The 15,727-nt window shown below is 39.5% G+C and overlaps 1 protein-coding gene across 1 annotated transcript in view; it reads right to left on the bottom strand.

Moving 5' to 3' along the window:
- Positions 1 to 15,727, bottom strand: part of LOC139728705 (uncharacterized) — a 169,470-nt gene that overhangs the window by 42,056 nt on the left and 111,687 nt on the right. Inside the window, exons 23-35 of the mRNA XM_071639651.1 lie at positions 15,105 to 15,224; positions 14,223 to 14,414; positions 12,871 to 13,083; positions 11,140 to 11,352; positions 10,333 to 10,512; positions 8,159 to 8,332; positions 7,145 to 7,324; positions 6,026 to 6,142; positions 5,076 to 5,264; positions 4,174 to 4,350; positions 3,329 to 3,478; positions 2,498 to 2,608; positions 654 to 845 (exon numbers count right to left, since the gene is read on the bottom strand). Coding sequence (XP_071495752.1) covers positions 654 to 845; positions 2,498 to 2,608; positions 3,329 to 3,478; positions 4,174 to 4,350; positions 5,076 to 5,264; positions 6,026 to 6,142; positions 7,145 to 7,324; positions 8,159 to 8,332; positions 10,333 to 10,512; positions 11,140 to 11,352; positions 12,871 to 13,083; positions 14,223 to 14,414; positions 15,105 to 15,224 — 2,208 coding nt within the window. The remainder of the gene's footprint in view (positions 1 to 653; positions 846 to 2,497; positions 2,609 to 3,328; positions 3,479 to 4,173; positions 4,351 to 5,075; positions 5,265 to 6,025; positions 6,143 to 7,144; positions 7,325 to 8,158; positions 8,333 to 10,332; positions 10,513 to 11,139; positions 11,353 to 12,870; positions 13,084 to 14,222; positions 14,415 to 15,104; positions 15,225 to 15,727) is intronic.

Genomic DNA, 15,727 nt, shown 5'->3' with positions numbered 1-15,727 from the left:
TGGTGGGATAGACAGCAAATTATTCGGCTTACTTCAGCAAGATTTCTCAACCAGCAATGAAGAGACCCATGATGGAAGGTAAAGTCACTTTTAATCATAGAGTGGTGGAGTCATCAGCGTCTTGAACATCTTACTGAATTAGGCCTTACACCATCAGTACATTACCAGCCTGGCTTGAATCTTAACCCGTTGAGGACGGACTGTTTTTGCTACAACATGCAATTCCCACAGACACCTGCCTGCGTATACTCGGGACTCGTCCTCAACAGGTTAAGTGCCGGAGAAAGTCCTGTAAAACTGGTTCTGTGGATTATTTTTCCCTCTTGTAGGGCATACAAAATGTAGTTCTTCACATGGGTTTTCATCCATTATCTCTTTCTGTGCTTACTTCTTCTTGACACATACATGTACATATATTAACAGCTTATACTTGTTTGCTAGTTTGTCTGTTATCTTGCTTTTATCTATTCTTTTCTGAAATTTATTCATCTGAGCAGCAGTGAACCATGTGACTGCTAAGTAGCCAAATTTGGAACTCTACTATAAAAAGCAAGAACACTTAAATTAGTTATTACTTCCTTCTGCACACTAGAAAAAGAAGAAAAAAAGAAAGAGAGAAAGAGAGAGTGAGAAGACAAAAGCACAGTACTCACAGTCTGGTACTGCTTGCGTAGGTTGATAACCAGCTCCATCTTCTCCCTGTAGTCATCGACGTTGCGGACGAAGCTGCTCCAGTACCTCTGGACCTCATCGATGTCCTTCTGAATCTTTGGCTTATCGGCTGGCTTGCTCTTCAGAGCAATGTTAGCTGTGCTCAGGTAGTGCTTGTACTGATCTTCAAGGACCTGTGGATTTCCAAGGTCATACAAAGTTTGATTTGATTTGATATGATTCACTTACAGGACAGCTGAGTTGTCATTAAATCTTATACTTGGTATTTCATGTAAAGCCTGGCTGAAGTACATTGTACAATGTATGAAGTATAAAGTTTGGCACACATTGAACGGTATGACAAAACTTAAAAAAGAACAGCACCTTTAGGTACAGAGTAGCTCTACGTAGATTTGAATTAACATGCTCCTCTTTCTTCTTGATGAATTCTTGTCTAGACAAATACTGGTTTGCATTTTTTTTCACAAATACTGCTCCTACTGTGTATAGTCTAAGAGCAATGTTAGTTGGTGCATTTTCGAGTACCAGTGTCTACTACACTATATGAGAATTGCTATGGAGGAAAGACATCATAGGATATCACTCAAAGATGGACATGCTTTGTCTGTCTGTTTGTTTTCACTTTCCATCTGCAAAGATGGTTAGATACATGTAGTCCATATTCAGCTGCACGAGCTGGTCTTTCACAGGGTCAAGTTGTACGTCACTTCCCTCTTCAATTCTCCTCTTTCTGGGCTCTTCTTCTGCCAAGCAACGATCCGGTTAAGGACTAATACACATGGTGTCATCGCAAACCTTTCTCCCTCAAGTTGTACAGTTGTATGTACTTAAAGCAAAACACTTCATCACATAATGTACCCTGCTCTTCACGATGAATGAAAGAAGGGGGATTTATTTACGTACATAATTTGTGACTCTCTCACCCACGAGACGTCCATTTTATGTTCTATTCGAGGGACAGAGTGTTTTGCCTCTAAAGACAGGACAGTATGGTAACACACAACATTGTTCGATAATTAGACTTAATGGGATTCTAAGCCGCACTGAACCCAAACCATTTGTGACCGTGCACCTCAAAATGAACATAAAGTCGCACACACTGATTTTGCGTGAGGACCGAAAATAAGTGAAATGGGTCAACCTAGCTGAACTTGACTTTTTCATATTTTCTGAAAGAGCGGGTCTTCTTTTACATTGTGCTAAAATTTGGTATCATAAAACGGGCAGGAAAGTGTGTTTTTTAGCAGTTTATCTCGAACATTTTTGGTAGAATAGTGTGATTAGGTGTGTCTTTAGAATTCCTTTTTCATTTCTGAAAAACCTTGTCCACACTCTTCACTTTCAACTCTAATAGCTTTTGAAAGGATAGTGTTACTGCTTTGAAAGTTGCCATTAATTATGGACAGAATGTGTTAATGAGGCATGCTAAATTTCAGTTTAATCTGATAATACCTTCATTGTTGTTACTCTGGTGGTTTACTTCCTGTTTTTTGTCCCATTCATCGCACAGCCAGCACGGTTTGGTAAAGATTAAGCGCTTGAATAGACAATGTACTGTACTTCAGAGCCTCTTTTCTCAGTTCACACTTTTCCTGAGTTTGTGCTTTCTTTCCAATATTCAGATAGGTTAGGAGAGTCCATTTGATTTGAGTTATACATCATTTTAAAGCTTAAAGTCTGCTCTTTCAGAATATGGTCTTAACTAAAAATTCATGTCTGGCGACTTTTTGTTTGTTTTGAGGTGCAGGGTCACATTTGATTGCAAGGCAGCTAAGTTACCAACTGGGCCACCTCACTGCCATGTATATAACAGTGTGAAGGTTACCTTGATCTCAGCCTCCCAGTCCTGGAACTTCTCGATGGTGAGGGAGACAGATTCCTTGCTCTTCCTCATGTTGTCCAACTCTTCCTCGGCACGCTGGAGGTGAACGATCAGCTGAAGGAGGAAAACATCAAAGAGAGGAGGATTTTTACCAACTCTGACTCTAACCATGACAAATACTAATGTGGCACTGATATCAATATGAGCAATTAGCTCCAAAAAAAAAGAAAGAAAGATCAGCTTGATGTGAGAAAAGAAAATGCATCAATACTTATAAGCAGGATGATAATCAATCCTTCAATTGACCATGCACATGTATATCAAAGTGTGACTATGCTACTGCAATATCAAACTGGCCATAGATGTGGGAGGGTAGCAGTAATTGTAATGGTTCAAAAATTCAATGTGGAGATCTTAATGGTGGTGATAGCCCTTACACTGACCATACTGGTACTGATGATGATGATGATTAATTGATTAATTGATTTATTAATGATTAATGAAATATACTGTCTTCTCAAAGACATTGTTCCGTAGTGTATTGCAGAATTACATCACAATGATATTACAAACAAGATATCACGAGATATCAAGAGATGATTATTACAAAATCAATGGCAAACAGCTGGAAATATTTGAAGATAATGGATGTAGTTGTCATGGTGGTGACAGTAGCGGTACTGCTGACTAACACAAGAATGTATTGCCTGCAATAAAATGATCTTGTAATTAACAAACCTTGACTCATAATGGGCTGACCACTGTAAAGAACACATTTCCTGCATCAAAAAGATCCTGTATGAATATTTCACCTCATACGGGCTGATGACTAACCTCTGACTTGAGTAGCTTCAGGCTGGTGTCTTCGCTAGCCTTGACCAGTCCATGTCGGTAGCGGCTCCATTCATTCAGCCAGCGCTCCTTGTGTTCCTCCAGGGCGTTGAGAGTGACCTCCACATCTCTCCTGGCAGGAGACACCGGATCCTGCAAGATGGAGACGGATGAAGACTCAGTCGCCATGGCAACCAACAGCAAAGGTCTCTAGCATCACAACTTCCATTTAGTAAGAAAGGCTTGCAAACTGGATTTACATACCCTCCCTCATATTCCAGACAGGAAGATTCATTAAAAAAAGCTTTTGTATCGGCAGGTTTTCTGTAAATTTGTGGTTTCCTTATTTCATACTAATCATTTAAATCTTTGCTCTTCTCACTCCTATAAAAGAAAAATATCAATGCATGAAAAACTGCATTGACATCTGGCAAGTTTTCCGAGACATATTCACACTCACACAAAACAACAGAATGATTGCATAATATACATCATTGGTATATTTTCTTTTTTGAGTGATCCATGTCTTACAAGCTCCGCTTTTCAGTAGATCACTCTTTTCCATCACCATATTTACTTTTATCACAATTGCAAAGTGTGCATTGTTTTCTCATTATACAATGACTCATACATACAATTTGTATGATACTTTTTGACTTGTACTTTTGTCATCCACAAATGTATACTTCATATTATGTACTACATTTTGTAATAACGTACAACTGATTTCAAATTTAAATGAAATTAAAAGTGCTATCCTTTTGAAACTTTACTAGAGCACTTCAGTGAAATATGATTTCGGCAGACTGAGAACGACTTTTGACCAGACGAGAGCCGGGGAGACTCACAGCTTGTCTGATCTTGGCAATGACTTCTTCTCCCTTCTTGGTGGTGGTGGTGTAGAGCTCGGTGATGTATCGTTTCTCCTCCTCGTGCTGCTGGAGTCTAATCTGTGCTTCTGACGTCTGGGTCGGGAGGGGCGCGTTGCGGTAGGATGCCATCGCATCGTCCATGGTCTTGTTCACCTGTTGGTGTTTGATTATCACACAGTCTGTCTCAACAACACTGGCACCACAAATAAAGATATTAAGGATATGTCCTAATTTTCTGGGCTTTCCTTATGGATATTCATTACGAATGAGTACAGATGATTAACATATTTAACTTCCTAGTAGAATGAGACTAGCGTAAGCTTCTAAATCCTGCTTTGGGAGAGGGGCATCATTAATGGAATGCCATACCCTTTGTTTTGGTTTTTCATTTGTTATGTGTTTCTTTGATTCATTTTCTTTCTTTCCTTTTTTTTGTGGGGAGGCAGCTCTTACTAATTTTCTTCTATGAACAGGAATGAATCATAGAGACAAAATGTTAACAAATATCTAGTAGTGTAGTTAGTCTTTCAGACCCACTTGGACGAGGGAGGGGGCACGAGTGATATATCTAGCAACTTTGCCAAGACGAAACCTGCCACATCTACAAGATGGAACTAATAAAATACAACACATCAAGAGACAAAGGTTCATCAATTATCAGCAATAATTATGAAAGCAAAGTCCAAGAAAATGAAAAAAATCTTTCAGACCCACTTGGACGAGGGAGGGGGCACGAGTGATATATCTAGCAACTTTGCCAAGACGAAACCTGCCACATCTACAAGATGGAACTGATAAAATACAACACATCAAGAGACAAAGGTTCATCAATTATCAGCAATAATTATGAAAGCAAAGTCCAAGAAAATGACCATTACCTTGTTGACCTTCTGGTAGAAGTCGATGCTGAGGGTGAGGACCACTTGGTAGTCAGCGACTCGGTTCATGAACTGGTGGTGGACGGAGGTCAGTCTCTCCACGATGCGCTCCTTCTCGCCTCCCGTGTCTCCCTTGGCACCAAGCATCTCGGCTGTCTTCAGACGCATCTGGACCTCGGTGGTCACACGCTGTTTTTTAGGAGGAAGAGGAGGTGGGAAGATTGAGAATTTGGGTTGGATTGAGCAAAGATGGCCATTGTTAATCATCTGCTTGTAAATTATGATGTCAAAATTGTCAAGATTATCATACATGAGATGCACGAAAACAACACATAGGATATACTGTATATGAACATGTGTACAAAATTACATGCTAGTTATTTACATAGGGTAAATAAAAAGATGGTCATTTGTGAACTGAAAAGGAACAACCACAGAATCTCTTATTCCATCCCTCCTCCCACCATATCAACAATACCCCTCTATTCCTCCCCAGTGTCACCCCTTTAATCCAAGGTGTGAAATAAAGACACAAAAAGAGGATTAGCATCAGACAGCTTATCCTTTAATCACTTGTGTTCAACTGTTCACTGTTATGTTGGATTATCAAGGTATTACCACAGAACAAAGAGATACATGTGTAGATGTACAACTCTGCACTGTGGCTGGTGAGTTGAAGGGGCTGGTATGCACAGACAATTTGGGAAAGACTCAAGTACATGTATTTTGAGTGTATGGGCAGTTAGAAATTAGATACAGCAAGAACATTTTGATGTGACCCTGGTACATTACAAGAAGGTCACATCGGTCAATGTTGAGTTTTCAGGTGAGTGTTTTTCTACCAGGGTTGTCATTTTTGTATGTAAATTGGAATTTTTGGCAGCATAGCATTCAGTTACAGTCATTGTTGACCCATTTTTAATTGGAAAATGAGAAGCATTAAGACTCACTGTCACTGTTTCTTGGAAGGTTTCAGTCTCTTGCCGTTTGACATCAGCCAGAGACTGGGCGTCAGACATCAGACGGGGGAACACGTTGCCCTCCATGTTGATAACGAATTCGATTGTCTGAAATAGCAAAGGATTTGCAGAAGGTGCAGGAATCAAGTGATGCTAATAATCTCTTACCTCCAGGTCTATTGCACATTTTTATCACAGATTGGCTACAGTATGTGTGATATAATCAAGAAAATTAAACAATAAAGTCAGAAGAAAAAATGAAGTCCACGGATGGTTCTTACAGTATAACTTCTCCTTTTTGAATGTAGGAGTTGGTACAATCTTTTGGGCCTCCAGGGTGTAAATGACAAGAGTTTTGTATTTACACCAAGCAAAGTAATCTTAAGGCATTTCCTTTTTTGTGAAATGATATATACTGTATCTTCCAGAGCCTTCTAAGTTAAATGACAAATTTTTGAAACCATCTACAACTACAGTCATGAAATAGTTTAGGGATTTTTTTTGTCTTCTTCTGTGAAAGTCATATAGAAATAATTTCAAGGTTTACGAATATTTGTATATGCACAGTGACAGATCCATACGGTGCTGATATTCATCGAATTGTTCATACAGTGGTAGTTTCATTGTTGTACTTTAGTCCAATATGGCATGATGATATGGTGTCTAAAGTCCTGAAGCACACTACACAATCGAACCACTCTGGAGGCAAGCTGGGTCACATGACCAGTTACATGTCTCGAAACTACACACTATGCAATCAGATCACATACAGTGTAGTTAGGCTTACGACTGGCCTCAGCACATATACTGTTGCATGATTGGCTGAAAGTCCATGACTGGTAATGAAAACTGGTTGTGAAAATTTGACGTGAAAATTTGCCATGTTAAATCTTCACAACCGGCAGTGTTACCCAGTCGCACCACCAGAAACTGGCAAGGCTGGTAACGTCACACTCTCGGTCAATAGGTTGTACAACCGGTGAATTGTGGTAAAGTCGTGTAGTGTGCAGTGGTCTTATGGTGGATGTAGAGATGAAAGGGATAATATTCAGACATGAATATTTCATCTGATACACACTGAGGACAGCCTGTATACAATTCATCCCTTACCTTGCGGGCATCACGCACAAAGTGTTCCCACTGTGTCTTGAAGGTCTCCTCGGCCGAATATCGCTGGTGGAGCGAGTCATAGAACTCCTCCAGGAAGATCTTCCTTTCTCCAAAGTTCCTCAGCATCAGCTCCACGTAGTGACGGGACGTTTTGGTCACCAGCTGGGTGTCATTCACCAGCTTGTGTGGGAAAAGAAATCATAGAGTTTACTTGGCAAAAGCAATCATTCACAATCTTGTGTGGAAAAAGAAATCATGAGTTTGCATGGGAAAAAAAAATAATTCACAAGCTTGTGTAGGAAGAGAAATCATGAAGTTTGCATGGGGAAAAAAAATCATTCACAAGCTTCTGTGGGAAAAGAAATCATATTTTCACAGCTTTTGTGAGTGAAAAGTAAACATAAGCTGAGAGATGTCAAAATCCCCCTGCCCAATGTCTTGCAATGAATGTGTTATTTTCATGAAATGAATGCATGCTTTTGTTTGTCTGTGATCTTAGTTGTCAGTTATAGTGTACAGTTTTTATTCACTTTGGGCAAAAAGACAATGCTTCAAAGGAATACTTAGTTGAACCAAAGGTTATGTTCTAAACAAAACTTTAACACAAAGGATATCATCTAAAGTAGTTTCTTCAACATATTAGAATCACATCTGAATAATAATTACTGCTATATAAAACTGATGCCTTACAACCCACAAATGTCATGTAAGTGCAAAAAAATATATAAATAAATGCATGAAAAAATCAAAGTGCCCACAGTGATCTAACCATAAATATTGTATAAATTGTTTACATATTTCCCTTCTAGTGTATGATGACATCGTTGGTACCTAAACAATAAGATCTATAACAGTGTGCAAAGTGTGAATCAATGAGACATATCACAGATTTTTTTTTCCACTACTGAAAATTCTAACCATGAAACCTTTCTGTGCCAGGAACTTAAAGCCGACAAAGAGTTAAACTGAGACAGGACCACCGAGTCTCTGAGAAAAGACTCCCCCAAATCTTACCCTGTGGAGTTCATTGAGGACACTGTGGCCGCTGTTGTCCAGCTGGATGTTGATCTCCACCATCTGGTTCCACTTCTCGTGGATGCGCTGCATCGTCACCTTGCGGAGGGTACGGACATCCTTGGTCTCCTCAGACTTCAGCTGGTCCTCCATGTTCTCCATAGCATTGGAGAGCTGGAGGATGAAGGAGGTTGACGGTTAACTCTTTCTGTACCAGGGACTTTGGACAGTGTGAATAATATTATGGGTTTTCCTGTGCCTATTGGCACTCAAAGCATACAAACGCGTAAAGGTCCTGTTTACCTTTGGGAGCAGTGATTTAAAAAATGTTCAAAATCTTACATTCCATGCATATGTGTGGGTCAGTTGTATAAAAAAAAAACATACTGCCATATAAATCTTTTGCAATAAAGCCTAAAATATAAGGAGATATCACTATTTTTTCTCAATCAACCATAACTGTAGAAGGTTTAGTCTGAAAAAAAAATAAAATTATTATACATGCATTGTTCATATTTTGTACATTTAACAACACTTACATTGATCATACTGATTCAAATTTTGACATTGGTTGTTTCTATCCCTAATTCATATTCTAGAACTGTTTTGAGGCACTAATGCAGGGTTTTTGTTTCATCTGCAAATGGAAAATTATGCCTTTAACCCTTTCCATGCCAGGGACTTTGGACAGTGTGCATAACATCATGGGGTTCAGTGCCACTCATAGCACACAAAGTGTTAAAGGCATAATCTACAAATTGCAGATGAAACAAAAACCCAGCATTAGTGCTTTAAAATAGTTCTAAAATGTGAGTTAGGGATAGAAACAACCACTGTAAAAAATTTGAACCAGTATAATCGATGTTACGCATTGTTAAATATACAAAGTGTGATCAATAGTTATAATAAAAATGATTCCAGACTAAACCGTCTACAGTTATGGTATAATGAGAAAAACAGTGATATCTCCTTATATTTTAGGTTTTATTGCAAAAAAAATCATGTGGTAGGATGTTTTGTGATACAGCTAACCTACATATATGCATCAAATGTGATATCTTGAACATTTTTTAAATCACTGCTCCTAAAGGTAAACAGGACCTTTAACTTCCATGTAACCATGACAACAACCACCATCTGATGTCGGTGGCATCTTGTAGGTTATGGTCTTGAGAGGGATAATGGAACTACATATGTGACCGTGCACCTCAAAACGAACATAAAGTCGCACGCACTGATTTTGCGTGAGGACTGAAAATAAGTGAAATGGATCAACCTAGCCGAACTTGACTTTTTTTATATTTTCTGAAAGAGCGGGTCTTCTTTTACATTATGCTAAAATTTGGTATCATAAAACGGGCAGGAAAGTGTGTTTTTTAGCAGTTTATCTCGTTACATTTTTGGTAGAATAGTGTGATTAGGTGTGTCTTTAGAATCCCTTTTTCATTTCTGAAAAACCTTGTCCACACTCTTCACTTTCAACTCTAATAACTTTTGAAAGGATAGTGCTACTGCTTTGAAAGTCGGCATTAAGTATGGACAGAATCTGTTAATGAGGTATGCTTAATTTCAATTTAATCTGATAATCCGTTCATTGTTGATACTCTGGTGGTTTACTTCCTGTTCTTTGTCCCATTCGTTGCACAGCCAGCACGGTTTGGTAAAGATTAAGCGCTTGAATAGACACTGTACTTCAGAGCCTCTTTTCTCAGTTCACACTTTTCCTGAGTTTGTGCTTTCTTTCCAATATTTAGATAGGTTAGGAGAGTCCATTTGATTTGAGTTATACATCATTTTAAAGCTTAAAGTCTGCTCTTTCAGAATATGGTCTTAACTAAAAATTCATGTCTGGCGACTTTTTGTTTGTTTTGAGGTGCACGGTCACATATACTTAGTAACATCTTCAAAATTTTCATGTCAACAATCAGAGTTTATGACACAGATGAGAAAGTACATGTATGCTTGTGACTGCCAGAAAGCTTCTAAGCGGCTTGCCTGACATTGCAACAACTAATGCATGTACATAGGAACACGGGAATTTAATAGCTTGTTACGACATCACATGAGGAAAATTATGTAAACTTTCAACACATTGGCATAAATTAAGAGATATTCTGGACAAAGGAGAGAGTACACCTTTTGCTTGGACCTCGGGGGATTGCATCCAGCCTCACCTGCTTGACAAGTTTGTGGAACTTGATGTAGATGTGAGCGGCCCTGATGCGGTTCTCCACGATGACGGTGACCCGCGTCCAGTGCTGCTGCAGTTTGTTGGTCTGCTCTGGACTCAAGCGGTTCTGGGCTCCCAGCTTGTTGGCTATCTCAAGGACAATGTCCACCTGGCTGGTCTTCTCCTGTACAGATAAGAGACACAAAAAATCCATTTCTATCCATTAACTGCATAAAAAGTTTCAACATTCTATTTACACCACTTCCATCTGAGAGGCAGGACACAATGTGTGGTGTCAACGCTAATAAAAGTGAAGTTTACTGTACATGACAATTAATCCCAGCCTCAACAGGATTACAATGTACATGTACATGCAGACAGTCACCATCAGAAATTTTGACTCCATTTCTCACCTATTCAATCCCACTACACCTTAAGTCCTGCAAACCACAAATATGAGACAAACACATATTGGCTTCTGTAAACAGGTAAAATCATACAATTACATTTAATCTGAATTGTTAAAGGGGAAGGTGGCATTACAGGGCAAATATAAAAAGGTAAAATTGTTTACACTGATTGTAAAACATTCAGGGACTGTATTAATGGAACTATTTTGCAACTTTTTATAGCAGAGGTCAGGTGAAAGAAGAGGTTCTAGTTGATTTTAGTTCTGGTGAACATATAGAATGAGTATAGGACAGGGAACGAAATCATATTAAACACTATAACATGTTTACACTCTGAATACTTATAAACTGCACTGTCATTGGTAGACACCGAGAGTCAATTTCACTATAGTCCCACACACCCTAACTTCTGTCAGTAGTTTTTCATGCCCCTCAAGGAAGTCCATGGTGGTCTGCATCTGGTCTCCCATGTCATTGTTGGCCATGAGGAAAGCATCGCCGACGTTGACGAGCCACTTGATGAGGACAGTGTACTTCTCCTCAAAGGTCGCCTGGAGGGTCGCTCTCTCCCTCAGCTCCGGCTGAGCCTGGTTTTGAAGGTCAGCGCACTTTGTCTACACAGGTCATCATGGGGACAAAAACCAATCAGTGCATACCGGCAGAAATTGTTTTACTTCACACTCATTTTGACTGGATCCCACAATGAAACATCTATGTAAAGCAATTTCCACATTTCAAGAGTGTAATACAGATATATCTTCCACAAATTCTCATTAACCTTTAACCTTTTCTGTGCCAATGCGTCAAATGTGCACAAATTTTACAGACATACTGTACATGCACCTATGAATAAGAAATATACATGGATGTGGCACACAGAGTGTTAATGTGCTTTGTTTGCCGTTTGGCATGCACACTGGAGTGCATTGCTTGCAAGCTACAACAGATGTCTGGAAACTAATTGTCAATGAATAGAGATTACCTAATCCCCCTAATCCCTACTGTATCACCATGGCCTTCCTGTTGGACTGAGGCCTGTTCACTACATCTGAGTGGACTGGTCAACTTTACAACTACATGTACAATGTAGATTACATTTTGCAGGGATAACTAATTGCTGATGCAAAAGCTAGGCAAGTTTAGCTGAGTGTCTAGGCACTTAAAGAGTTAAAGCATTAACTCTACGATGAGATGGCTCCATACACATCTTACACACACTATGCCCAATTTTCAATCGAGACGAAGTCCAAGTTTTAACCTTAAATACAACAGACGGCATTCACCAAACATTCTTAACCCAGTATTGTTTGAGAGTTTAAGAACATCTATCATGCCACATATCTTATACATGTACGTGAAAAAAACAATCACATTAATATGTTTAATTCATATCAACATAAACACAATATGATGCACTAGTATTTTTCCAGACGCATACAGCTTCTTTCCCTTTCTTTCCTCCCTTTCCCCCTCTACTCACTCCTCTTCTCCTTTATCCTTACATTTCTCCTGCTCTCTCTTTGTGCCTCCCTTTTCTTCTCCCCTAGCCTTTGTTTTCTTTGTTCTCCTGTCTCCCCCTCACTCTGTTCCTGTCTCAGCCTCACACTACATGTAGCATCCTCTATTTCTCAACATTCCTCACTCCACGCCTCCTCCCTTATCCTTCTATACCCTTTTTATTAGCTTAAAGGGTTGTTATACGTCACTAATGGAGGATATAAGATACATGCATGTAAAACGGGTTTGTTTGTTTTTTTCACTCAACTCTGTTTTTGTTCCAATATACAAGTAATTTATATACTGAATGTACTTCCACTACTGATGTACCGATAATTTGTTTTGTTGTTGTCGTAATGGTTGTATTTTGTTCGTGTGTTATATACAAATGTATGTAAGTTATTTTGTCTCACTGTATTTTTATCGATGTAAATCAGACACAATTCAGCCGTTCGGCTGCGAAGTTTGATCAATAAACCATTCCATTCCATTCCAGTTATCTTTTTAACTCATTGTACCTGAGACTAAGTATTGTGTACAATAGTTGTATAATTTTGAGACAGTGACAATACAAAGTGTAAGACCGCTACTTGGTTAAGAACAAAATTCAAACCATCCCTCACAACGAGGCTCACCTGTATCTCTTCCATGGTCTTCTTGACTCCCTCTGCTCCAGGAGTACTCAGGCCAACCTGGTTGAGAAGGGCGCGGCCCTCGCTCAGGACTGGTGTCGAGATCTCCGAGATGGCATCGTTGAGCTTCTCCAGACGCAGCGCCCTCGTGCGGTCATCTCTGGGCAGTCTGTCCTGGGAGAGCTGGACTTCCAGTCTGCTGAGATAGTTCTTGGCCTACATGAAGCAAAAGAAAAAAGGGGAAAAGAATTACAACAAACTCATTAACTCATACTGGGTTTCTTGATTGATCTGAACATCAACTTATGTGCTTTCATCAGTAAATAACATCAGTAAATTGCTCTACTCTTTTACAATTCTCCTTATTGCCTATAGCTCTCCGAATCTGAACTCGTGTGGCACTCTAAATTTTTTTACCATTAATTCTTGGGATGCAAACTTTCGGTTATAGCGTGCGATGTGTAAATGTACGCTTTTAATTTTGAACGCCGAAGTACTAGTATTCATAGATTGTATCAAATTCTGTCTTACAATTTCACGAATAATAGAGTTATTCTTTTATCTGTAACTGTACTTTTGATAAATGGGATTCTTCTGCGAAGCTAATGACGCAAAATGATGAAATTATGGAAAATATCCATAGATGAAGGACGTGACGTGGGTAAATTGCAAAACAAGAAGAACATGTCCAAAAAGCGATCGATCAGATATCGGTATCGCGTGGTGATATCGGCTATATGCGATGGGGAGAATTGATACATTCTTTGCCAACAGGCCTAGATGCCCTGTATATAACAGGAAATGAATTCAGAATTTTGTCATCCTACTGAAAGCTTCAATAAGACCCCATGCAGAATTTTTCCAATTGTTTCAACTGAGCGGCATCGTCTAATATCAAATTTTTGTCAGATAGTGTCATAGCAGTGGTGAAATTGATGCAATGACATGCCATACATGTACTAAATGTACATGAGACTTGTTTAACCCCTTGAAAGACTAGTCCCAAGTATATTAGGGCAGATGTCATTGGGGAAATGTGTGTTATAGTAAAAGCAGCTCATCCTCAATAGGTTAACCCGTTGAGAACGAGTCCCGAGTATACTCGGGTGAGCATCCATGGGAAATGCATGCTGTAGCAAAAACAAACCGTCCTCAACGGGTTAATACATTTTTTGAGGAAGGAATGACACATGCCTTATAAACAAAGTGTGCTAATAAACACATATAATTGAATCTTTGCATTAAAACAGAGAGAAAACATCACAGTGATTCCTATATACCCCCTTCACACGAAGTGTGGCGGGGGTATAAATATGGGGGGTGGGGGGATATATTCTGCCATCGGGAAGACCTACCAGTGCAGCGTTGCGGTAGAAGTCATGCGCCCTCTGTAGTTTACCGCGCCTGTCACCGAGACGCTGCATAAAGTCGTCACAGAGCGTGTCAATGGCCCGCGTCTGGCTCCTCAGCCGCTCCGTGTTCTCTGGGTTGGAGTGCTGTACCTCCTTAGAGGATTCCAGCAGGGTCTGAACACTGTTCTGAACATCCTGTTTCATCCAAGGAAAAGAAAGAACTAGTGAGTCATCTTTTCCCTCTCTCTCTCTTCCTCCTTAACAACTACAACATGAACAACCAAGAAACAAGGACTGAGTTTATCTTGCTTTTCTGTCCCTTAGCAACTACATCATAAAACAGAAAAAATCATGCAGTAGCTGACAACTAGAAAACTATGATTGATTAAAGTTGTGTAAATTCAAGAAAAAATTACCACTGAAAAATCAGAACATATGAAGAGAAGGCATTACAAATAATGGAGGAAAAAGGTGCAAATTTCACAGCTTTTTGTCCAAAAAGTAACAGTCAATTTGCACGATCTTTCCAAGATGGAGGAAATTCTTCTTTCAGATCTCAGTTACAGGTGCAAGCACATGAAGCATTTGATGATAAATCAAGATTAGGAAGATTTAGACTTGTTTGTAGAATGTTACTTTTGTATGAGAATAAAGAAAAAAACTACAGTTTTATGTGATTCAAGGAAACCCAGATAAACATGTACACCATAATCACCTTATGGTCTTTGCTGTTGTTGCCCTGGTAATAGTATCATGAGATTATCATCATATCTGAGATCAAGGACAATAAAAGGAAACACACACCAACAGCAGAGGTTGGTGCTGGCTTATCAACAAGTGGTACCATCACTGAACTAAAGTTCAGTTGACCAACAACAGACTTACCGCGGCAGAAACCTCAAATGCCTGGTGTTGTCGCAGTAGATCCTCACACTCCTTCTCGTTCTCTCCGATGTCCCTCTTCTGAAGGTAGAGCTCACCCTTGGTGCGGAACCAGTCTGAGATCTGGTGGAGAGGGGGAGGGGGGTGAGAAGGTGGGTGTGGTCAAACAATGAACCAATGAGGGAGGATTGCTATGGGGATTTAATCACTTTACTTTCAAATCTACAACTTACATTCAAACTGTCTTCATCTTCTTCATACGGCACAATGTGCCCAGTTGATAACATTTGCTGACTATTGCTAGATGCCTGGGGCAAACCACACGGGTTCACATCATTTGCCCATTTTTTTTTTTTTTTTTTTTTTTTTTTTTTTTTTTTTTTTTTTGGGTGTAGCTATGTGCGAGGACCACTTCACCAGGTTACAGCACACTGCTCTTTGCGATGAATGATGTTTCAAGGTTTGTGATTCCCTCACACATGGGATCTCCATTTCATGTCCTGTCTGAGGAATAAAGTGTTTTGCCTGTTACTTGAGGGGACAGAATGCTTATACATATACAACATTGCTCAGCTCGACTAAATGGGAATTGAACCCGAGTCGGTTGATTGTGAGCCAGATGCGTG

This window comes from Diadema antillarum, unplaced genomic scaffold (assembly GCF_040938485.1).
Source record: "Diadema antillarum isolate AM-2024a unplaced genomic scaffold, OU_Dant_1.0 scf00000019, whole genome shotgun sequence".
Taxonomy (NCBI): Eukaryota; Metazoa; Echinodermata; class Echinoidea; order Diadematoida; family Diadematidae; genus Diadema; species Diadema antillarum.
This window is presented reverse-complemented; position numbering and strand designations above follow the sequence as displayed.